This window comes from Pongo pygmaeus, chromosome 10 (genome assembly GCF_028885625.2).
Source record: "Pongo pygmaeus isolate AG05252 chromosome 10, NHGRI_mPonPyg2-v2.0_pri, whole genome shotgun sequence".
NCBI lineage: Eukaryota > Metazoa > Chordata > Mammalia > Primates > Hominidae > Pongo > Pongo pygmaeus.
In genome coordinates, this window is record NC_072383.2 from 79,258,288 (window position 1) to 79,284,804 (window position 26,517).

Genomic DNA, 26,517 nt, shown 5'->3' on the forward strand with positions numbered 1-26,517 from the left:
CCCAAAATGCTGGAAATGCAGTCATGAACCTCTTTTTTTTTAAATTTTTAATTTCAATTTTTGTGGGTACATGATGTATATATTTATAGGTTGCACGAAATATACAGGCATGCAGTATGTAATAATCACATCATGTCAAAATGGGTAGATTAAGGATTTTTTATAAGAACTGCCAAATTCTCTTTTAGAAATGTATCAATTTTATACATGTTCACACTTACATAACAAAAGGGATTATCTTTGGTTTATGTGGACCATCTACCCACACAGTCTGTCTGTCATCTGCCACCCAACTGGGCCCTAGTTTTTCTGTCAGTCTTGTGAATTATCATGTGAATTGGTCCCTGATGTTTAGAAAGCCACAGAAATCTATTAACTAGTTATTCTAATACAGCCTCTGTCTGTCTCTGCATTTCCTGCTACACATCTCTCTTGCAGCCCAAATAAATTAAACATGGACATAGAACCTGAATGGTGTGTAATTATTTAAATAAATTATATTTACATTGTTATGATTCATTAATTTTTTGTTCAGAAGCCCTCATTAGCTTACAGTGTCACTCAGACTAAGGTCTTAGGATGACTTTGAAGTATTCCTGCATGATCTGCCTCCTCACTATTTCTCTGACCTTATTTCCTATTAATACTTTTTGTTAATTCTGTGATTCTATTTCAGTCACATTGGCTGCCTCACTGTTCTCAAACACTCTAGGTATAAACCGACCTCAGGACTTCTGAACTTGAGTTTCCCTTCTCTTATATTCTTTTCCCCTAAATATCTATGTGTCACATGTCCTCTCTTCTTTCAGATGTTTACTCAAATGTCACCTTCTCAGGGAGGTCTTTCCTGTTCAATACAAAATTGAAAACCCTCTCCATGACATTTCATACTCGGTTTATGTTTCCTTTTTCTGTTAGTATTTATCACTCTTTTACACACCACATGTTTTACTCTTGTATAATATGTTGTTCATTATCTCCCCAGTTAGAAATTGGGAGGTCTTCACGCGGGTAGAAATTTTGGCTACTTTTGTTTATTGTATCTCCAGTTCTAACAACAGCACCTAGCACATAATAGCTGCTCAAAAACTATTTACTAATAAGTGATTTGTACCACCAGTAATGCTGTTTGCAAGTATGGGAGACTGGGCTCACTTCCTGCCATAGGGATTTTTCTTCCTCTACTGAGACACAGTCTAGGTGATTTTATTCCTTTCTCATCCTCTGTCTGTTACTTGAGAGCTTCGGCAGTGGTACTTGTCTATTCCATTCTTCTCCTTCTTTGAAAGAACTATGAAAACTAGAACAAGTTATTTAAATTTTCTTGGCTAATCCTCAGAATTTTTCATCAGTAAAAAGAATACTCCCTTTTCTCCCTGTAGTCTTGTAGTAGTGGGACTAAATGCAATTATATAGATTAAAAGCACTCGATTCTTGGTATATAGCATAATTCATATTGGAAAATATGTATCTAATTGTCTTCCCTGTTTTTACTTCAGAGTTATAAATTTTAAAGTAAATTCATTTAGGTAACAGCTTATTATATAATAAAGTAGAGTGAGTCAGTAAAGACATGCAGTAAAGATACCATGAAGTTTGTCCTTTATTAAAAGCAAGGAAATTTCTCTATTAGCTTCTAACGCAGGGTGAGTATAAATGTGCTAAGGTGACATTCTTCACACCCTTCAATTCTCTGTTCATCTTCTTCCTAGCTGTCTCTTATCTAAAGAAACTATGCTGGTGATTTGCTGAACATTTTGTGTTTCTAAGGTTAGGTGCTTTTGTAAGGATTTCTCTAAATGAAGTATCCAATGCTCTTCTACAAAGAGAATGCTCTGGTTTGTTTATTGTAGCTATTTCCCAATTACAACATGACATCTAGATTTCTTGTCTCCCTAAATAACTGCTAGCCACTTAATTATAGGCCGGGTAGTGTGAAGCAGATGTTTTTAGAACATCCTTAAAATGGGGCTTTGGGAGTTCATAGGATTTCAGTTAAGGATTGCAGCATGCTTAGGGGTTGTCACTAATCAGAAGCCTATTCTGCACATGGACCAGTTTGAGAGCAAGAGTGCTTATCTTGTCTGTATGCATAAGTGTGTAAGGAAATATGTATATCTTTATATTGAAGATGCGTCAGTCCTTGGGTCCCAGGATGTTCAGAGGTACAAAGAAAGAGAACCAAAGTATCTGTAACAACAATTACGGTCTTTTTCAGCTCACTTTTGTTCTACTTATGATTCCTTAATATGCTTAGAGTCCTAGGAGCTGCCATTTTGTCTGACTGTATTTTCTACAAGTCACTAGCAATAGTTCTCTCTCCTCTCCTCTCCTCTCCTCTCCTCCCCTCCCCTCCCCTCCCCTCCCCTCCCCTCTCCTCTCCTCCCCTCCCCACCCCGCTCCTTCACTTCCCTTCCCTTCCCTTCCTTCCTTCTTTCTTTCCTTTTTTTTTTTTTTTTTTTGATGGAGTCTTGCTCTGTCGCCCAGGCTGAAGTGCAGTGGCGTGATCTCGGCTCACTGCAACCTCCGCCTACTGAGTTCAAGCAATTCTCCTGCCTCAGCCTCCCAAGTAGCTGGGATTACTGGCGCGTACCACCACGCCTGGCTAATTTTTGTCTTTGTAGTAGAGATGGGGCTTCACCATGTTGGCCAGGCTGGTCCCGAACTCCTGATCTCTGGTGATCCACCAGCCTTGGCCTCCCAAAGTACTGGAATTACAGGCATGAGCCACCATGCCCAGCCAGCAATAGTTCTTTTTCTAATCCTTTGAATGAATCAATCAAAATAAAGTCAACAAAACACTTGAATTACTAGTGTTCAAAGTACAAACATATATTATCTACTTTAGGCAACCTGAATGAATAATCATTTTCAGCACCCTAAAGTTTAAGACTCAAATTAATTATATAGAAAAATAAGCTTTTCATAGTTGTCTTATAATCATAATGTATAGAAAATGAAGAATAAAGGTTATAAATAAATAATTACCATAGAAAGATGCTTGGGAATCTCTGGAGGTTCGTATATCAGCTTACTTAGGGAGTGAAGATGGACAATGCTTCATTAATCCTTTCTTGCTGCCTTGCAGCTTTATTTAAGACTAGGTTATACTCTCACCTTCTTTTCCTACATCCCCCTTCTCCCAGTGCGATAGGAACAACAGAGTGATAACGTCTTTCATGAGAATCCACACTGTAAGAACTGTAGAGAGTTTGAACTCTAGGTAACTGGTGTATCCCTATTGACAAACTAAACTTAATACGAAATACTTCTAAAATAGATTTACTGTAGCAGCTTCCTTGCACCAGATAGTAGAAGTAACAAAAGCATCTTGAAGGTGGTATCTCCTTTCCTAATGTGTCTGACAAGCTTCTCTTCCTATTATCATCTTATTTGTTCTGTGTACCTTCTTTTAAGCACCTCACTCTACAAGACTGCTTCCTGTCATCACCCTGCTCTGGTCTCTCATATCCATTTCGAAGGATAGCTGAGGTGAGCACCTGAACATTTCTGAAAAAACAGAGGGGGAAATGCTGTTAACACTTCTGACCATGCAGATTTCCTCCCTTGCTTTGATTATGTTGTGGGGAAAATCGGCAGGAGTATTAGATGGCTATGGATTGCCATTTCATAAAATACCTTCCCCCCTGCCCCCCACCTTTTTTTTTGTCATGCTTGGAAAATACTTTAGAACTCTTTGTTAAACATCAGAAATGTCTGCTCTGGTTACTTGCCGATGATCCTCAGCAGTGACCACACGGCTTAGCATCTTAAGCACTAGACTGTGACTTAGGAACTGTGTTTTGATGTTCAAGAGTTCATCCTCTGTTATTGATGCCAGCTGAGCCACCATCCATAAAATGTGAATAATAAAATGAACTACTCTGGAAGGTAAAAAACAGTAATAAATTCTTCCCATCATTCTAAAGTGATATCAATATGTGATAAATTATGGTAGAGCCCATGGTAGAAGGAACACATTCTGAGTACTTCAGAAGATGGATGCCTTTAATTTTTTTGGATTACTTTAGATATGATGGGTTTGGCAGTTAATTCCTTGGGTATATGTATGTGTAGGTTATGTGTATAGTACTAAGCAAGTAATTCCCAAACTTTTCACTATCCAAATACTATTTTCCTGCCCTTTTGTACATATATATTTTGTATTCAACAGATTGTGTTAACTCCAAACTTGCTTTTATCAATATTAATAAGTGCATCCCTCCATTAAAAATAAACACTTTCAGAACTTGTGGTTATCAGGTAATAGCTAATATTCTGTCTGTTACAACTTGAGACACAGAAAACAAATTTAGCCTTTTTGTCCATCATTGCAGGCTAGTTGTGAGAAAGTTCGTGGTTTTGATGAAATAGTCAGCAGAGTATAATCATCTTCCTCCCTGTGTTTTGGGGCTTCTAACATCCAGGAACAGCAGACTGAACAACTTGATAAAGTATTGCCAAATTCAGCTTTAGATGCAGGTTCTCAAGGCAAGTGTAGTTCTTAGGAAATTAGAGCATGATATTATCCGTATATATATACTTTTTTTAATTTATAAAGACATTTTATTAAAATGTTTTTTCTGTGTGTAATCTTCTTTTTTATTTTTATTATTATACTTTAAATTTTAGGGTACGTGTGCACAACGTGAATTAAACAATGAGAACACATGGACACAGGAAGGGGAACATCACACACCGGGGACTGTTGTGGGGTGGGGGGAGTGGGGAGGGATAGCATTAGGAGATATACCTAATGCTAAATGACGATATTATCCATATATTAAAAGTAATGGCAGAAACCGCAATTACTTTTACATCAACCTAATAATTTCAAAAATCTTTGGGTTACTTATTCCAGAGAATGAGCTAGAAATAACAAAAATATGTTGACACAGCTGTAATTAACAATGATAAATGAAATAAATTTAGGTGAGTCAAGAGTAAGCATCTTTTCTAGTGATCATTTTAGCTTTTAGTGTGTGTTATGGAACCGTCCAAGTCACACAATTTTCCATTCTTCATGCCTGCTGATCCACAATTACAAACACTAGAACAGCCTTTCTTTTCTTTAGAAGAAACACTACTATGTAAATTTTTCTAATTATGAATTCTTAAGTTTTAATACTGTGGATATCTTATAAGTTACTAGATAGCTTTAAATTTTTAAATAACATATTTGCACTATTCATCTATTCCTAACGCAACTACATTGTATGCCAAACTAGGGTGGGGTAGAGTGTGCATGTACTCAAGAAATATTATGATTTCAAGTTAAAACATGAAGTGATAAATAATATTTCTTTCTCCAGAGACTGGATCTCCAATTACCGCATCATGTGTTGGATTAGGCAATTCTAAAACACCTCCACCAGGGCAAGCAGGAAAAAGTGTTCCAGGATACAATGGTAAGGAATGACCCTGATAATATGTAATGTTAATAAATTTGGCATTTTCTTGCATCTAGTGTGTATTATGTTGCATGAAACAAACTAGGGGCTTAATTAGAATTTGGTTGAATGAATGCCTTGTATTAAAAATGAATGCCTCAATTTTTGCTATCAAAAATATGTTGTGGATTTCCAGGATATGTTCTAAATGACTGTCATAACCACAAAAATAATATCATTCATAAGATATGTTAGGAATATGGGTGTGAAATTACTATGAAGGAAACAGCTGCTGGGGGCCCAGTACTTTATATATGTCTTTTCATTTCATGCTGAAGTATATTTAATTCAGAGCTATCATTACTATTTTAGAGATGAGTTAACCAACTGGTTAACAGACTGAATAATTTTCTTAAGATAACACTGCTGGTTAGATGCTGGGGACAATGCAAACCATTGTCCTCAGAATTTGCTTGCTTTCATTTCAAAAGCTGCAATTTCTTATTATATATTACACATGCTGCCTTTTAATTTAGGAATAAGGACAAAGTTTTTAAACCTTATTGTTTAATAATAAAAACAGGCTGGAAGTGGTGGCTCATGCCTGTAATCCCAGCATTTTGGGAGGCCAAGGCAGACGGATCACATGAGGTCAGGAGTTTAAGACCAGCCTGGCCAATGTGGTGAAACCTCGTCTCTACTAAATATACAAAAATTAGCTGGGTGTGGTGGTGTGTGCCTGTAATCCCAGCTACTTGGGAGGCTGAGGCACGAGAATTGCTTGAACCCAGGAAGCAGAGGTTGCAGTGAGCTGAGATCGTGCCACTCCAGCCTAGGCAACACAGCAAGACTCTGTCTCAAAAAATAAATAAATAAATATAAAAATAAAAATAAAAACAAAGGGGGAGGATCCCAAAAGAAAACATTTCTTTGATGCTGGCTTTATGTGACTAAAGCTATAATATCCTGTCAATTTTTGTTTTTAAATTTACGGTAGTAACCATTATTATTAAACAATTTACCCTGGATGGCTCTCTCTGGGTGTATAAATTATACAAGCCACATAACTTTTCGAACATTGTTTCCTTATTTCTAAATAAGAGTAATATTTTTTATATGCTTTCCAGGGCTTCTGTTTTGTGATGTTATGCAATAAAGCATTAACACAGTGCCTACCAGTAGAAAGGCAGAATATGTCTTAGCTAGTAGTGCTACTAATATTTCAGAAAAGTCAGAGGACTGACTTGATTTAGACTAACACATTCATTTTACAGACAATGAAAATGAGGCACAGAGGTTTTGTAATTTGCTTAAGGTCACACAATTTGGCTTACTAGACCTATGAAGAAAACCCAGCTTTGGGAGACAAAATATGATTCCTAACATATGTTTCTTATTTGCATATAAACTACAAAATTCAGAGATTTGTCTTTTGCTTCTCTAACATAAAAATATTGGATTTTCCTTCTAGGACAATGGCTAGTTACAAAAAAGTGGATCATTTGGTTTAACCTAGCGGATATATTTATAAAAAGATACTTTAGATTTTTTTTTTAATTCCAGGCAGAAATAGATATTCTGTGGAGTCAGTGACTTCTCCAGCCCTGGAAAGGTGAACCCAGATTTAGTGAAATCCTCTGTTTGAACAGTCTGTCATCTCTGCTCCTTTTATCAGAAAAAATGTTTTGTGTTGAGACATTTTTAGGGGTTTCTGATGGTGGAAGATGTTAAACACATTTCTCTGGATGGCTCTCTCTGGGTGTATAAATTATACAAGCCACATAACTTGTATAATTTATGTGGTATTTCAGTACCATTTTTATATCTAGTTGTAAGAAATAGTTAAGCTTTGTTCCCTCAAGTAACTTCAATACAGAAGTTTCTCATTGTCTGAAAGCAACTGGCTTGCAGACAGTACAGGTTAAACATTTATAATCAAGGAACCAGTGACTTTATGACTGATAATTTTTATGTTTTGTGATTGTTTAGAGATTAAAATCATAATGTAATATTAAATAGTATAATAATAAAAAAGGCAGGATTCTTTTAGGAAAGAAAAGAAAATCCTTTTTGTTTAAAAAACATTTAATTTAATATAACACATTTATTGAGTACCTTATGCAAGCTTGTCACTTTGCATACATTTTTAAAATACTTCTTGCATAAGCACGATGAGAAAGAAATTTCTCCCATTTCATTGACGGGGAAACTGAACGGGTTACAGAATGTGCCCAGGGCATATGGTGATTTGGCCACTGTACTGAGATTTAAGGAAACAAAGATAAATTAGCCATGGCCTCCATGAACTCACAATCTAGTTAGATACAGATACTTCTACTAACTGTCAATACAGAATTTTAAAACAAAGTGCTCCAGGAACACAAAGAAGGGAACGATTAATTTTTTTCTGAGAGCAACAACCTTCTTTTCTCATATCTGCTTAAGGTAGAATTACCTGGATGAATGAGGCCACATAAATAATCTATTAAAGCCTAGAAGATGATGACTTATCTTCATATTTAGTTTGCACCAAGGGTTACTGAATGTGGATACAAGCTTTAATCTCCTAAACTCTTTTAGGATTCTATCAGGACAGCACAGAAAGTATTGAGATAAAATTTCGGAAGATTAAATTGACCAAATTTAAAGCTCCTAAGTGGATATTAAGCTTTAAATGAGAATAAGGGGTTTTTGGTGCTCGTAAGTATTTTATTTTTGTTGTGTGTAATATTTTTTGGTGTGTTTGAAAACTTCATTTCCTTTACTTTTTAAAAAGCTGAACATATTTTTGATGCTTCTAATAGATTACAAGGATATATTTAGTGGACATAGACATAGAGATGAAATTACCACGTTTGAAATATGATGTCTTCATTTAAGGGATATTCTGAAGGAAAATTTCTGATGTTGTTAGGAATCAAATACATGTGCTCTTTATTTTTTTGTAAGATATTTTAGTTTATATTTGTTCGTGGTCTCACAGGAATTAAAAGATTACTCTCTTAAGCTAGAGTTTTTTGGATTGAATATAAAAATATAGAAAAATGTTTAAGCTTTAAGATTATGAATTTTTATTCGAATATTTATATTTTACTTTGTAGTTATGATTTTGGATGACAACATGCAAAAACTGAAGGCTCGGTGTTTAGGAAATATTGTGGTAAAGTAAGCAAAAATTTCAATACTACTATATTAAAGGGCAAAAACTGGTGTATATACTAAGAAAAAATGGAGTCATTGCAGTGTTACTGCTGCTGAGGAGGTTGTAGAAAGAACTTGTGTGTTGCTTAAGAACTGTGTCAGCTGTGTTGTAATTTAAACATAGAAGCCCCATAAAATACGACCAATTTAAATGCAGTTTTCAAAAACCACAAATTTTGCATATTTTTAAATAACTTTTTTTCATTTTACAGGTTATGTATAGATGATAAAGTTAACTTACATGCAAAAAATATGAATAAGTAAATAAAGTTCCTGTACTCTCACCTCTCAGCAATACATTATTAACTTCATAATATACATGACTTTCTACATTTTTTTGGTATAGATTCAGGGGTACAATTGCAGGTTTGTTTCATGGGTATATTGCATAATCCTAGGGTTTGGGCTTCTAGTGAACCCATCACCCAAATAGTGAACATAGTACTCAACAGGCAGTTTTTCAACCCTTGCCTCCCTCCCTCACACCTTTTGGACTCCCCAGAGTTTCTAGTTTTCATCATTATGTCCATGTGAACCCATTATTTAGCTCTCAGTTATAAAAGATAACATGCAGTATTTGATTTTCGGTTTCTGATTTGACTTTCCACTTTTTGACAAACATTTTACAATGGCGAATCAATTTATTTTTCTGTATTACTGTTTTCCCTTAACCTTGTCTCATAAGCATGTTTAATTTTTACTCTGTTTCTTAAAATTTTTATCCCCAGTATAAGCTTCTTGGCATTTTTTGAATTTTTATGATCATAAATAATACTATATTAAACATTTTTTGGTCTTTTTTTTCTGCTTTTCTTATAATTGCAATAGTATTGAAGAGATTTCTGGAAGTATAATTACTGGGTCAAACAGTATAATCTTATAAAGTTCCTGACTTACCAAATATCCCATCTTCTTGTTAACATTTTTTTAAAATTATTGCTCATTTGATAGGCAAAACTGCTACCATTTAAAGTGAAAATATTTAAATTTACTTTAATTACATTAAGATGTGTACTTTAAAATTTATATTTTAGTGGAAGCAGAAATGGAAGTTGATTAAGTTAGAAGGTTCACAGTATGTGACATTTTAATAATTGAAAGAGAGGTTGCTTTAGTCCCTCTGATTAACATGATATTGACATCTTTACTGATAGAGTTTAAGTAGTAGAATTCACCAGGTTGAGCTACTATAAATACAGAAAATCAAGTTTTAAAAATGATTCGCTCTCCTATTTATTTCTATTGGAAGTCAAAAGAACTCTTATTACTTGGCATTCTGAGATTGGTATAAGATTGCTTCCTGTAAAGAAGATATTTTAAATTATATTAAAATTACATGAAAAACAGTAGTTAAAAAGAGGATGTTTCTTCAGGTAGAGATATTTTAACTATATAGAAAGCTAATAGAAAGCATACAAGTTATGATGTAATTCTTATCACACTTTTATCAGTAAACATGTAAGCACTATATTACTTTGTTAAAAGTTTCCATTTTAAAACAACATAACCATCAAGATTAAAAAATTAAATATTGAACGTACCATTTGTATTCACAGTTCTCTGAGCCAGAATCTGTGTTAACATAGAGCTGGTTCAAATTTGACCTGTTCAAGGGAAAAGCAGCAGGGGAAGAAGGGAAGGGCTGCTAAAGAAATTAATAATTTGAACATGTTTGTGGGTGGATGTTTAGCTTGCTTAGGGAATTAAATAGTTTTTGAGAGCTTTTCAAAGCACTTTAGCAGCATACATTTTTATGTAACCTCCTAACTTTGTGAGTCATCTATTTCATAAAACAACCTTTTGCAAGATCTCAGAGGTGGCATTTGATGCCAGCACAGTTTTAAACTCCTTATGGGTTTTGTCACTCTAATTATGGGCTGCTTCACCCCACATCCATTCAGAGATAATAAAATATAGCAATGTCCCACATAAACTGTAATTTTTTTCTTATAGCCATTAGTGTTATTTCAAATACTTAAAAGTAACAACTATTGCCTTAAAGCGTTCTACGGTTTAGATTGTCACCAATTCACAATTATTTTTTTCCCTCTGTATTCCTAAAAGAATTTTATTGTACAGATCCAGGGTTCTGAGATTTCATTATAAATTACTTGATGATGTAATATGTTATGACAAACAGTAGAATTTGATTCCTTTCTTAGGTTAACAGTGAAACTAGATATTTGAATATATTATAAATCTTTTTGTATTAGAAAGTAAGGTAGAAATAATCAGAAAACAAAAGTTACCACCAAGATTTTTCTCTCTCCTGCTCTCTCTTTAACAAAACAGATTGTGAAACCTTTTTTCAGAAACTCATTTTATCTATAAGAGCAAGAATTTCCTTTTGAAACCCACATTGCCAGCAGCCATTCTACTCTAACTTATCAACTTAAAAAGGATTCACATATCCCAATGGCTGCCTGCAGTATGTGTAGGATGTTTCTATATTTAACATCTATAACATTTCACATTATAGATCTTAAGACTCATTTGTGTAGGTTCTTATTTAGAAATAGTAATATGTGGAAACAAACAAACAAGTAAACAAAAACCAAAGAACCTTTTGATCCACTTAGATTTTTCTATATTCTTCTTTATGACATTCTGGAAATCACTGCTTTGTTCTCCTGGGGACCCCTTAACTAGAAGTTGGCCATTTTAGCACTTCCTAAACTACTATAGGCCTTAAGATATAATAAAAAGGAATCCTGCAATTTTAGTGTTTTATTAGATTACTTACAATCATAGAATTTATCTTTCTAGTAGAAGAGAGAACTTCATGTCCACATGAATGTTAGAAAATTCTTTTGATTTGGAAACCTACTCCAGGCAGTTAATTTAGTAAGAAAGTTAAGGGATCTGAATTCCTATGCATACAAAATACTCATGAATTTTAGAAGGTGTTCATGTAATTGCATCCAGAGCTCCAAAGTGCAGAAATAAAACTATGAGTCAGTAATTTCCAGGCAACAGAGAGCAGGGCATGAAAGAAAATTTTAACTGCAATTGCCTTTTTTCCTAGCACAGTGCTCACTGTTATTAAAGCCATAGGTCTCTGGCTCTTTCTCTCTGATGGACAAACATTTTTCTCTGACCTGATCCATTGTTGCTATTGGAAGTGTGGCCTGTTCACCCTGTGCTGTGTCCTGCCAGCCATGGTGGGGTGTGAGGGAGTTGTATGGAATTGTCCGAGTGGCTTTTACTTTAGTGCCTGACAATTTTTCATTCTTCAGATATGGTTAACGATGCCTGTTCACATATTTACAGCTTCATGTGAATGATTCAGTCACTGCGTTGCCATCTTGGGAAAGAGCCAAAGAAGCTTTCTTTTCATCTGGGTATCCTTTGAGTATAACTAAGCATGTCACATAATTATAATCCTGTTCCTTTTTAAATCTCATATAGTTTTGAGTGTGATATTTTATTAGCCTTATAACAACACTATGAGTTAGGCAATGGGCGGACATTATCCTCCTCATTCTAGACATGACAAAGTATGCAACATTAGTAGTTGCACAGCTAGAACTCACATTATTGCCCAGTCTTTTGTCTGCCCTGAGGGAAAAAAATTATGGTCAATCTCTTCTGGGGAGATAAAAATAACTTCATATGAAAATCTTGAGAAAATCCTAAGGACCCCATAGGAAATACTGAGAGTACAAAGTTGGGATTTAACCCAGATCTCTCTAGGGAACAGGCTTCAATTTATTTCTATTGCTATGGAAATTCCAGATGGAGCAGTGAAAAATAGACCATCTTTTATCTAGGATAGGAGGCATCTAGGAGTGTAATATTTCGATTGGCCAGGAATGTATTATCTTCCAGGGTGATGGACATCGTTTGTCCTGCCCTAGCTATTTAAGGATTGCTCAGCACTCTAGTGCTTCCCTTCCCACGTGGCTGTCACTGCTGCCTCAATTATTCACCTTTCCCCTTCAGAATGGTCTTTTAGGAAAGGGAATTCTCTAAGAGGACTCTCAATTCATAATTGGATGAGTTGTACCAAAACTCCCTCTTTCACTCTGCCTGGCAGAGTTGGGGAAGGTATCACGTGGTGATAGCATTTGCTTTCAAATTTGAAGGATGAGTATAGGTATTAACTAGTTCATTTCTTAGTATTTTTGCATCTTTCCCTTCCTTCTGCCAATCCAAGGCACTTTTACATTCTTATAACTACAGAAAAAAATATTCTTTTTATGTAACTTTAGAAAAAAAGCTCCAGTGCACCCATTGTTCCAGAAGGAAGACCTTCACTTAATGTGTAATAATCCTTAGCAATAAGAAGAAAGGTGTTAATTTGGAATACTGCAACAAAAAAAAATCTTCTGTAGCTCATATGCACCTAATGTCTATCTGGATCTTATTGCTTCTTTCCCCATGTTTTCTTTCATTGATCACATTTTCTTATCACATGTTTACATGTATATATGTAAATATATATATGTAAAATATATATGTAAATATATATATGTAAAATATATATGTAAATATATATGCATATATATGTGTGTGTGTGTGTGTGTGTATGCACATGCAGCAGTCCCTATTATCCATAGTTTCACTTCATGCAGTTTCAGTTACCTGTGGTCGACCACAGTCCAAAGTTATTAAATGGAAGATTTCAGAAATAAATAATTGCACACCATTCTGAATAGGTGATGAATTCTTGTACTGTCCTGCTTAGTCTTGCCAGGATGTGAATCAGCCCTTTGTCCAGTGCATCCATGTTTTCTACACTACTGCCCGTTAGTCACTTAGTAGCCGTCTTGGTTATCAGATTGGCTGTCTAGGTGTTACAGTGCTCGTGTGCAACCAACCCTTATTTTACTTAACAATGGCCCTAAAGCACAATAGTAGTGATGCTGGCATATTGTTCTAAGGGTTCTATTTTGTTATTAGTTGTTGCTGTTCATCTCCTACTGTGCCTAATTTATAAATTAAACTTTATCATAGCTATGTATGTATAGGAAAAATCTTATTAGATGTAGGGTTCAGTACTACCGTGGTTTTTCAGGCACCCACTGAGAGTCTTGGAACATATTCCATGTGGATAAAGGGGAACTACTTTGTGTGTGTGTGTGTTTCTGTATGTGTGTGTCTATTAAAAACACATGATTCCAGTTATGAATCCTTTTTTCTTTTTCCCTTTTCTTTAGGAATATTGTATGTCTTCCTTTATGAGTCTTTCTTTAGAGATTTTTCTCAATATTCAAATTACCACATCTGATTTTTTAAGATACCACAACTTGTTAGTGAGGAACAGAAAGCATGCACTTATTTTATCCTATCAATTACCAATTGCAATTTCATATCTTGCTTTTCAGGCTGATCCTCAGTTAGACTTGTGAATGATGAAGTAGTTTTCTGAGAGCATCTCAAAAATAACTTGGGACAAACACACATGCTATTTCCAGCAGGTCCACACCTTGGATGGGGATAAAAACGTCTCTTCCAAGCACTACTGGCAAGGCAGAGTTTAACTACCTTCTGTAAAGTTCACCTGATGAACACTTGAATCTTTGCATTTGATGTCGCTTCATTAACTTAATGGAGTAGACATCATTCACTATCTTCCCTATCAGTATTCTAAAAATACTAAATTTCTTTTTCTTGTAGTTCACAAAGTGCTAGGATCTCCATGTGTCTGTGATCATAGTTTATATCCTTGTATTGTTAATGTGTAGCACAGTGCATGAGGAATACCAAACACCTAACAAATATTGACCGAAGGAAGAAAATGAATGTTTGTGTTAACGCATAAATAAATGAATAAATAAACAAGGCAATTGAATAATTCCTCTGGTGTTTTCTTCTCTACTGTTCAAATCTCCATCCTCTCTCTCCGCTGGCTACTTCCACTCAAATCTTTCTCATACTAAATCAACCTGCCTTTGTGCATTAAGCCACTGACATATACATCTCCTTCCGATTGCCACAAATTTTAAAAAGTATAGTCTAACCTTACAGTCTCTACTTACTTCCTGTTTATTTCTTAATCACTCCAGCTGTTGCTTTCCCCACTCCATTGAAATGACAATCATGAGAAAACTCAAAATATCTTAATTACTAAGTTCCATGATCACTGTTGCATCTGCTTTCAAACAAAATTTACAGTTCATTTAACCTTGTTTCATACTAGGTCATTATTAAAACTGTATTCTAGTGGCTTCTTAGATACTACTTTTCCCTGGTTCTCATAATATCTCTGATTTTCTTTTCTTTTTTTTTTTTCCTCAGTGGAGTTTTTTCTTTGATATTTCTTTAACACTGATATTTAGCCGTAGAACTATTTTTCCTCTTTTATACTCTCTCCGCGAATCATCTCACCAATTTCTAAGATTTCTGTAATTACCTAGCTACACATGGTGAGTATATCAATATATCCACCCAGGCTCATCTCTCTTCTGATTTCATACATGTATTTATTGACATATTACTTGATAGCTCCATTTATGATGCCACAGGTTGCTAAAACCAAGTATCTAAACAAATTATCTGTCACCTCTCTACTTCTACAAATCCCAAAATGCCACCTCTCCTGAAAATACTGCTTTTACTACATTGTGCTCTTTGTGTTGGCATCACTGTTGATCTAGAATAGAAACTTTGTTTCCATCTAGAATAGAAACTTTCTATAGAAACTTTCAGAGTCAGCTTTGATTTTTCTCTTTTCTTCGGCCCTCACACTTAATTTTCATTCTCTTGCTGTGGCTTCTCGTTATCCAGTTCATCACACCAGCTTTAGCACACTTCCTAGAACAAAGATCCAATTATGTCCTTTGTTTTTAAAACACATTTGGTAACTTGGCTTTAACATGTCCTATTGTACTAGTCAGGGTTCTCCGAAGAAATAGAACCAATAGGATGTACACATACACACACACACACACACACATACACACACACACACACACATATATATATATATATATACACATACACACATATCTATAGAAAGGAAGAAATATTTGTTTTAAGGAATTAGCTCGTGCAGATGTGAAGGCTAGCAAGTATAAAATTTGCAGGACAGGCCAGCAGGCTGAAGACCCAGGAAAAGTTGTAGTTTGAGTCTGAAGGCAGAATTCCCTCTTCCTACTGGGGGATCAGACTTTCTTTTCTATTAAGGCCTTCAGCTGATTGGATGAGGACCATTCACATTATGGAGGATAATCTGATTTCCTCTAAATCTACTGACGTAAATGTTAATTTCATCTAAAAAATACCTTCACAGAAACACCTAGAATGCTTGACCAAATATCTGGGTACCCTGGCCAAGCTAAATTGATGCATAGAATTAACCATCATACCTATTCATAATGTTGAGGACTATTTACATGCACACACACACATACACACACACTGTAAGTGTTGATTAGATTGAGCAGATCATTTATACTTGTGCACTCATTATTCACTTCATTTTTAAGCCCTTATTGCTATACCTTACGTATTTTAAGAAATCAGTATCTATTTGCTGATTAACTGACTGAATGGAAAGAATGAATGAAATGAAGAAACACATGAAAGGAAGGAAGGGTTTAGGTACGTTGGTCACACAGCATGAAGTGTCTTTCCTTCTTATTCCTTTCTCAGCTTCATGAACCTATTCTTCAAGATCAAAATCATAGATCACTTTCTGCATGTCAAATTCTTTGAGCTTACTCCTTTCTCGTGTTTTCTTTTGTACAAAATATCTGCCACATATTGCATATATTGAATTATTTGTTAGATGCCTCTACAGGATGATTTGAATGATACCATCATCTGCTTTTATCCTTTCACTATTCTGGGACCTCATTCTTTTAATTTTATCTCTTTTACTTCTTCTCCCACTTCTCACTCTTTTTCTTATTCTCCTCACTGCCATTTCCCAGCACCAAGTGTCATATTTAATAGCAATCACCTCTGTAATCCAAAGAGAACCAGCTAGACATATGATGTCCGTCTATAAGGGTGGCTTTAATTCCAGAGAGAAAGTGAAGAGCTGAGATTTTCTATTCTTAATAATTAAGATTAAGGGTACTTTTTGATATGATTAGGATGCCTATTTTTACCACTGAAGTACATTTTAGGTTGAGCTTTTCATTGAACAGAGGTTTTAATATTTGGTGATTGTTACCAACCTTCGAATAATTAGATGAAAGCCAAAGACATTCTCCTGGGAAACATACAGACAAGTTTTACGCTAAATTTCAGGGGGTTCAAAAGAGTCCTCAGTGTTGATGCACCCCATGGTGTGTTATTCTTAATTCCCAGGGTCTACAGGTATATATAAACTTACTCAGACCTTTCTTGTAAGAATGAGTGATGGTATGAAAATGTGTATTGTCCTTGTTCTTCAGGAACTTTGTGCAGATATTTAAAGTTTTGTGCAACAGCTCTGGAAGCCTGTGTCCTTAAGGCTTAGTTTTTTCTGGGAGATGGCTACCTATGCTTTCATCCTGTAGGCATCAATTAATTATAAGAATATACTCTATTACAAATTGCTAGCACCGTATTTTTTCTCAGGAAGCAAGAGGAAATGCAGGTTAGCAGGACATCTTCTTTTAAAAATAGAAGTTGCAAACATAATTGACTTCTGAAAAGAATGAGATTTTCCCTTTCTCTCTAGTAATATTCTTTCTGTAAAATACAATCCTCTTGGTCCTATCTGTACACTCCGGATTAGGTACATACTAGGCTACCAGGACACTCAGCTGTTGTAAAGAGCACTAAATACTAACTCATTTAGGTTATGATTGCAAACAGTTAGGAGTCTCTGCTGTGAGCAGATAGTGTGTGGATGCTGGTGGACCAAAATGTTTGATTTGGGGTACATAAAATGGGAAAAAATGCCTGTTTAATATATATTTTTTGATATGCATAGCTCTCATCATGGGCAATATTACATGTTCAGATATTTGGATCAGCACTCCTGTATACCAGAAATCAGGTGGAACTAAGAAACAGCTGTTCCCATTGTACCTGGCATGTAAACTGTAATTTGCTTCAGACTCCACCACTCTCTATTGCCCTCAATCCATCATAAATGTCAGCTGCCATTGATTATCACAGATACCTCTTCTTTTTCTTTAGTATAGTAGAGCAATAATTTCCAATACCCATGTATATGTTAAAAATGGCACCATAAACTACAGAAAAACCCTATATATCATTATATATTTCTTGGGAGCAACTGAAAATTGTCTCTTATTTAATATGCGAGCAGAATGCATCTTCATCAGGTTTATTATCATTTATTTTACATACAATTTGCTTCACTCACTAATGTTATCTCTCTTTGCCCATATTGGCATGTGATTTGCCACTTTTTTCCTAAGATCCTCTTCACTTTTTCGCCTTCAGCATCCTGAAAGTGCTGCTAAGTTGATTTTTAGTATTTGTTATAGTCATATTCTATTTCAATGCTTAAAAAATCGATGATTTTACACTTTTCTGTAAAATATTAACAATTAAAACAAACTGATGTAGTGATGTTATGTATTTACATGTATGGTTATTTACAATTATTTACATAATAAGCACAGTTAAGAGAACCTGGAGGGATTATTGGCTTCAACCTATTGCCTTCATACAGATTCGGCAAACAGTAATAATCACAACAGCAATAGCAACAACACAACAGCATTTCTTTGGATTATTTTACAGGTTACAAAATACCCTTATGTGCATTTTATGTGATTACATGAAGTCCAGAAATGCTGACGTAGTATATTTCCTCTGTCTTAAAATAATTTTAAATAAAGAGCATGTAGCAAGGGAGAACTCCCCAGGATCACTACTGGGAGGCTGGACATTATAGAAGTGGGCAATATCTGCTGGGCTGCCCAAGGAGACATCAGCAGCTGCTTCCACTTGTAACAGCATTTTGTTCCTGACAGAATGTGAGAGTAAAATTCAGTGCCATGAAGTTCTAATATTGAGGTGGCCATGTGATCACACTACTTTCTTTTGTACTGTCATACCCAAAAATCCTGCTTGTGGGGAATGTGTGAGATGTCATCTTATGTGGACACTAGCCATCTGTACTTCATTTTCAATTTTCTCAGCATGAAAACTACGAATTTACAACTCCATTTAGTATGTTTTTATTGTATAAATATGGGAGGGTAGATTTTGAAAGCCCCTATGTTTTACAGTATTGAAAATTCCAAAATAAAGTATCTAAAAGGTTTCTGTGTTCAGAAAGCAATTTGAGTGGTTGTCTTTGTTAGTAGGCACTTCCTACAAGGAACAAATATGAGAATTTCATTTATGTATGTAAACATAGATAGATACATAGATAGATAAACAAGTAGATAGATAGAGGTTAAGCCCTTGCCATGCATATAACACCTGTTTGACCCTATAAATGAAAGAAGTATAAGGAGGAAATTTGCTGAAAACAAAAGATACATAGTTCTGTATATTTTCTACACTGAAGCATTTCCATGTGTTTATAGAAGTGAGAAATCACATAAGTCTGGATGATTATGAGAAGAAAAAAGAGGAGGAAGCAGTAAGAGAGAATTCCCAGCGGAGGGAGGCATATTGATTATGAAATAAGTTTTTACACTGGGTGTTTAATTAGAATATTCTATTATACAAAGAGACAGGCAAAGATGACAATATCTTGGTACTTCAAAAAATAAATTAACTTTTCAATGGTGAAATAATAGTTTTCTAAGAAAGTAATTCAGTGACACGTTTTTTGGTTCTTTTTTTGCAGATATTATGTTTTTCATTGAAGCAATGCTTATTGCTAATAGTTATTTGATTTCCACATACTTGTGCCTTTTGTGCACTTTCCAGAGACTAAAGTCATTCTTCAACAATTCTGCTGTACAATGGTCAGCTACATAAACCTCTGTTAGACATGATCTGTCCAGCAGATTTAGGGGTTATATTTCAATGTGGGATTTGAATTGTAATTATCTATCACACTAGAAAAATAATAGTTCTAATCAACCTGTCTTTATTACCACTTTCATCATAATTTTAACTTCTCTGTTTTTATATAAGGTTACCATTGCCACCTGGGGCTTTTTCAGGACTCTGGAAGAATCAGGAAGCATTCAAGCATTTATACTTTGAAAAATTTCCTGTAAGAACTTTAATATGCTTTTTTATCTTCTTATGTACTTTTCTATAATTCTTGCCTATTAAATTGAGAAACTTGCTCCTAGAATCGTAGATCAAAAAGAAACTTTTAAAGGTTATCTGGACCAGTTTCCAATTCCCAGGGATAAGAATGCCCAACTCATAATTATCTAAATACGTCAATTTTATACTTATAGTCAGTCTCTAGACATAGAAATTTCTTGGTTTTTATTAGCAGCTTTTCCTAGAGTTTAATAGTCCTCAGTATCAGGACATTATTTGTTACATAAAGATGTTTTTTGGACTTTCTATATGTTTCCTCTACTGGATTCCTCTGTATCAACAGACAGAGAGCAACAAATCAGAATTATATAATGCCATTAGGTCCCTTTAACCTCTTACTGGTTATATGAGCAAAATCCATTCAGCTTGCCCAGAAGTTGTATTTTTCCACTTCTTTATTTTTGACACCACTTTTTGAATGTCCTCTGAGCTCTTTATTTTTAAATCTCATTTTAAAAATACAGATACGAGACAGAAACAGTGTACTCAAAGCCCAACACCCAGCGTCCTGGATAACAAAAAGTGCCTTCCTGTTTCACATTCTGTCATTGTGTGAAACTTGTTACTCCATGCCGTGGTGATGTGTGTTATGTTTATAACAGCACTTCATTAATAAAACACATCAGGGTCTGCTCACATCATCTGTCTGTTGTCCCTCTACTACCACCCCCCATTCCCACCGCCTAACCCCAACAGGGACACCTGGTCCTCATTTTTCACTAAGCAAAATTCTGAATGAACAGAATTTCACTAAAAAAGTTTGCGGAAGTACTTAGCATTTTATCTTTATTATTTGTTAGTGAAGGACAGATAACCTAATCAACCAAATGAAAATAATTAAAATAGTTTTCTTTAGAAAGAATTTGCAGCATTGAATGACCTCAATAGCCAAGATTAAACATCCCCTGATAGAGTGTGGCAGGGAAGACTTGTCAGTATAGTTGACTCCAGTAAGCCCAATCTATTTGCATGACGGGCCACAGTTAAATCATCAGAGTGCAGGTAGTGAGATGATTGGTTATAGCCTGACAATGGCAAATGATATGTGCATGTAGTATTAACATGATCACCTTTAACACTAAAAGCTCCCTCAAAGCCGCTGTTTATGTCTACACTATGTGAAGTGACTCTGTACTCTGTCTTTTTACCTGATCTCAAACCTATTATTTGAGGAATAATAATAGCACAGAAGGGTTGAGTAACTTCCCGTGAGTTCAAATAAGTGAGAAGTGATGGAACTGAGATGAACCAAAATAGTCAGGCTTGAGAGTTCATACTCTTAACTACTACTCTAGATTGCCTCTCTAATATTAATAAAAGTATTAATTGCAGTAAAATTATTGAGAGCTCATGATGTGCCAGAGTCTGTCCTCTTTCATTTATATACACTGTTTCATGCATGCTTCACAGAAGCCTTAGAAGGCAGAACTCATCCCTGAGGAATCGCCACACTGACTTCCACAAGGGTTGAACTAGTTTACAGTCCCACCAACAGTGTAAAAGTGTTCCTATTTCTCCATATCCTCTCCAGCACCTGTTGTTTCCTGACTTTTTAATGATTGCCATTCTAACTGGTGTGAGATGGTATCTCATTGTGGTTTTGATTTGCATTTCTCTGATGGCCAGTGATGTTGAGCATTTTTTCATGTGTTTTTTGGCTGCATAAATGTCTTCTTTTGAGAAGTGTCTGTTCATGTCCTTTGCCCACTTTTTGATGGCATTGGGAGATATACCTAATGCTAGATGACGAGTTGGTGGGTGCAGCGCACCAGCATGGCACATATATACATATGTAACTTACCTGCACGTTGCGCACATGTACCATAGAGCCTAAAGTATAATAATAATAATAGTAATAATAATAAAAAATAAAAAATAAAAAAAAATAAAAAAAAAAGGCAGAACTCATTTTCCCATTTAACAGATGAGAATACTGAGTCTCAGAAAGTCTAAGAAACACAATAGTGGCTTTCCAGGATTTGTACTAAAGTCCATGTTCATAAACATAGGTATCAAAATAACTCAGAAGCATTAGGAAAAATAATATTTATTTTTTCTACTTTTTATTCTTATTATTCTTATTCTACTGTCATTTCTAGATGAGCAAAAATGTTTTACTTTGAGTGACTAAAAATTAAATTTCATACTTACTATTAAATTTCACTGAAGCTTGAGTCCAATCCTAACCCATATTAATAAACTACTGCTGTTTTGGGAAATTATTCATTGGGAGCTTTAAAGCTTTTAAAAGTTAACACAATTAAAGAAGAAATGTATCAAAGAATTAGTTTGCAATATCAAAGTATATTAGAATTAGTATTGAGCTATTACTTCTCCATTAAAAAAAGAAATTGGATTCATAAACTTTACAACTCTATATTCAAACACTTAAACATTTCTAAAAACACTTCAACTTATTCTTGGCTGTTAGAGGAGCAAAGAGATTCTAGTACAGTTGCCAGATAAAAAGTAGTGTAATTTCCTAGTCTAGTTACGAAAAACAGAAAATGTTCACAGTAAATCCATTTCTATTACATTGTATATTTTACCAAGTTTAAAATGATTACATTACTTAACGGTACATGCTAATCAAATGTTATTTTTTCTTGTTTTCAGGGATATTATGATACCATGGATGCTGGTTACATGGATGAAGAAGGCTATGTGTATGTTATGTCTCGAGTGGATGATGTAATAAATGTTGCAGGCCACAGAATTTCTGCAGGTGCCATTGAAGAGGTATTGATGAATATTGGTATTCTATTCCAAGTAGTGCTTAGGCACAGAGCTGCACTGAAGACAATACTGAGGTTATTTCACTTGGAAAATTACCACACCCTTCATTTGCAGCACAGGCTGGGTTACTCTTATATCTCTCCCACCTCACTTTCTCTTTTAGATATTCATATTCCCTACACTCCCACATCCCTGGGTGGTAGTGAAGAGTTTTAAACACTTACATATATTTTTTTCTTTATGGGACAGCCTGTGTACATTTGCTTCTTAATACTTGCACTTGAATGCCTCTAGCTTCTTGATTTACTCATGTTTAATCATCAGGTTTGCACATGGTCTTTAAGTAGTATAGGATTAAACATTTTACTGTGCTCTTAAATCCTGAGAATTTTCTTCCGATGTAAGTCACATGAAGTCTCCAGAAGAGGTTTTTTAATTACTTACTCCTATGGAGTAAAATCTACATTCTTGTTATACAATACTATGAGAATTTATACTAATACAGTTTCTTGTAACCATCACCTCAGAAAGGATACAAAACAATTTCAACGCTGTCAGATAATTCCATCATAATGTCACCTTTCTATTCTGACTCTGGTACCCCTTATTTTTTTCTTTGTTCCTATGTTTTAGTCTTCTCTCCAATTTTGTATAAATAGATGATACAGTCTTGTAACCTTTGAGACTGGGTTATTTCATTTAGGAAAATACATTTTAGATTCTTCCAAGTTGTTGCATTTATTAAGAATTTGCCTTCTTATGTTGCTGTATAGAATTTCATTGTGTGGCTGTACTAACAAGTTTATGTATCCATTCATGCATTAAAGGACATATGGGTTATATCTAGTTTGCAGCAATTATAAATAGGGCTGTTATACACATTCAAATACAGGTGTTTGTGTAAAAAAATATTTTATTTCTCTAGGACAAATACTTAGAGTGGGTTTTCTGGGTTGTATATTAAGTGTATGTTTAAGGTTATGAGAAACCACCAAAGAGTTTTCCCGTGTGACTGTGCTATTTTACATAGCCACCAGCAGTATTTAAGGGTTCATACTTCTTCCCATTCTTTCTAGAACTTGGTTGTGTCATTACTCTTTATTAAACCATTCTACTCGGTGTGTAATAGTATCTCATTGTGCATGTGATTTGCATTTCTGTAATAACTAATGATATTGAGCATCTTTTCACAAGCTTATTTGCCATCCATATATCTTTTTTGATGAGGTGTCTGTCAAAATCTTCAGCCCATTTTTTTTTAAATTTGATTGTTTCTTTTTTTTTGTTCAGTTTTGTAAGTTCTTTATATATTCTATATACAAGTCCTTTATCTGATATGCAGTTTGCAATTTCTTTTTCTAGTTTCTGACTGATCTTTTTATTTTGTTAAAAGTGCCCATAACAGAGAAAAAAAAAATACTTTTCAGTTTGATGAAGTCTAATTTATCATTCTTTTCTTTTATGGATTATGATTTTGGTATTGTATATAAAAATGCTTTCCTAACTCAGCATCACAAAGATTTTCTCTTTTGTTTTCATCTAAGAGTTTTATAGTTTTATGTTTTACATTCAGTTTTATTGTTTTACATTTATATCATTTTAAATTTAAATTTAATTTTTTAATATAGTGCAAGGTGTAGGTTGATAAATAATTTTTTAAGTGGATGCCAGTTGTTCCAGCATCATTTGTTGAAAAAACTGCCCTTTCTGTATTGAATTGCCATTGCATCTTTGTCAAAAATCAGGTGATAATATTGGAGTGAGTCTGTTTCTAGAATATCTTGTCTATTTCATTGATCTACGTGTTTATATTTTTACGAATATACTGCCTTGACACTGTAGCTATGTAGTGTATCTTACAGTTGAATATTGGGAGTCCTCCACATCTGCTCTTCTTTCTTAGTCTTGTTGTAGCTATACTAGTTCCTTTAGGTATTCCATATACATATTAGAATAAAATTTTCTATAGGTACAATGAACCCATGCATAAATTTTGATTGAGATTGTGTTAAATCCATATATTGATTGGAGAAAAGTTGCTATTTCAAACTTACTGAGTTCAATCCATGAGTTTTGTATATTTCTTTCTTTAGGACTTCTTTGGTATGTTTCTTTAATACTTTGTACTTTTTAGCATACAGATTCTGAACAAGTTTTGTTAAGTTTATGTTTAAGTATTTAATTTTTTAGCTATTATACATTTTTTAAAAACTTTCGTTTGAAATTTTTCATTGCTAGTGGATAGAAATACTACTGACCTTTTTGCAGACTGATATGTAACCTATGATCTTGTTTAACTTGCTTGCTAGCTCTAGCGGTATTTTTGGTAGACTTGTTGAGACTTTCTGTGTAAACAATTATGTTACATGTGAATAAAAACAGTTTTATTACCTCCTTTCCAATCTGAATGCTTTTTATGTCTTTTTCTTGCTTTTTGGAACTGGCTAGAACTTGGGATAGGATGTTGAATAAGACTGGTAAGAGCAGACACACTTGTCTTTATCCTGATCTTAGGGTAAAGGCAAGAATGGTGCTAACTGTAGGTATTTCTGTAAATACACACTTTATCAAACTGAATAATTGTTTTTGTATTTCTAATTTGCTGAAGTGTTATTTTTAATTATGAATGAATTTTGAATTTTATCAAATGCTTTTTCTGCCTCTATTAATAGGAATATGTGATTTTTCTTTTTAACCATGTTATGTGAATTACATTAAATAATTTTCAGCTGTTGAACCAGTCGTGCATTCCTGGGACAAACTTTACGTGATTGCAATGAATTACTGTTTTTGTACATTGATTCGTATAATTAATAATAACTGTTATTATTATTAATATTTTTAATCAATAGTAATTTTCCTTATTCTGATATCTACTGTTGTGGTAATCATATAGCCATTCTTTTCTTTGAATCATATTTGAATCATTGATCTTTTTTCATTTTTTCATTTTTAATCTATCTGTATTATGTTTCATGTGGGTTTCCTGTAGACAGCACCTACTTAGTTCATATGGACAGCATATATTTGTTTTTATGTTTATCCAATCTGGCAATCTTCATCATTTAGTGTTTTCAGATAATTTACATTTAATTATTGATATAGTTATATATCTGCCTACCAGTTTATTATTATTCTTTTTGATTCTTCTCTCTTTCATTCTCTTATTTCATTCTCCTCCTTCTCTCTTTTAACTTATTTTGGTTCTTTCTTTGTAGCTTTTATTAATTTGTGAGAACGTCTATGATTCCATTCATAGCAAGAGTTTTTGCCCATTCTTCTTGGGCCATGGTTATTGTTTGGTTTTTAATATTCACTTTTGACAGATTTTTTTTTAATAAGAGTGTTATTTCCACCTTACCCAAGGTCTTATTATGACCCAATGAAAGCCAATGGCAATTTTTCCTACATGAGTAGCCAGATTCTCCATAAATGAAAGTTAAAAAAATGATTTTTCTCTACTTAAAAGGGAGGGAGGCAGCCATCCTTCCTGAAGGCTCTTCTTAAAAACATAATGTCTTTAATCAAATCTCTAATTCTTTAATATATAAGTAAAATAGCCCCAAGAGCCAGACCACCCTGTGCATCTCCAGTTTTACAACCTTGAAATGTTTCTAACTCCTGGGAATTAATCTCTTTTTAGCAGGTAAATACCCAAGAAGATAGTGAGCCAATCTCCCCAGCTTCTTGGGAGTTTATACTAGGGATCTAGTCTGGACTATACACATTCGGCCTTGACAGATAAATTAAAGTTTTATTATCCTTTAAGATCTGAGCAATTCATTAGGCAAATGACTATAGGTCTAATTTTTCAGAAGTTTGAAGAGTCTCAGGAGGCTAGGGCTTTTTACAGGAGCACTGGTAAATTTAGACGTTTATTTCCCCATAGTTTTAATATTTAAGTTAAATTTTTTGATAATTCTGATATTTGGGTAATCTTGAGTTTGGGGTCTAGGGATTGTCTTTTTTTCTTAAAAGATGTTTAGATTTTCCTGATAAATGTCTATTTTAAATCTTATCCCGAGTATTTTGAATATTACATCAT

General features: G+C 34.3%; 1 protein-coding gene across 3 annotated transcripts in view; it reads left to right on the top strand.

Moving 5' to 3' along the window:
* The window catches only part of ACSS3 (acyl-CoA synthetase short chain family member 3), a 179,282-nt gene that overhangs the window by 137,524 nt on the left and 15,241 nt on the right, over positions 1-26,517 (top strand). For all 3 annotated transcript variants that reach the window (XM_054442754.2, XM_054442753.2, XM_054442755.2), the window contains 4 exons: positions 5,313-5,408; positions 8,492-8,555; positions 19,596-19,677; positions 22,353-22,475. In XM_054442754.2, the coding sequence (XP_054298729.1) occupies positions 5,313-5,408; positions 8,492-8,555; positions 19,596-19,677; positions 22,353-22,475 (365 nt within the window). The remainder of the gene's footprint in view (positions 1-5,312; positions 5,409-8,491; positions 8,556-19,595; positions 19,678-22,352; positions 22,476-26,517) is intronic.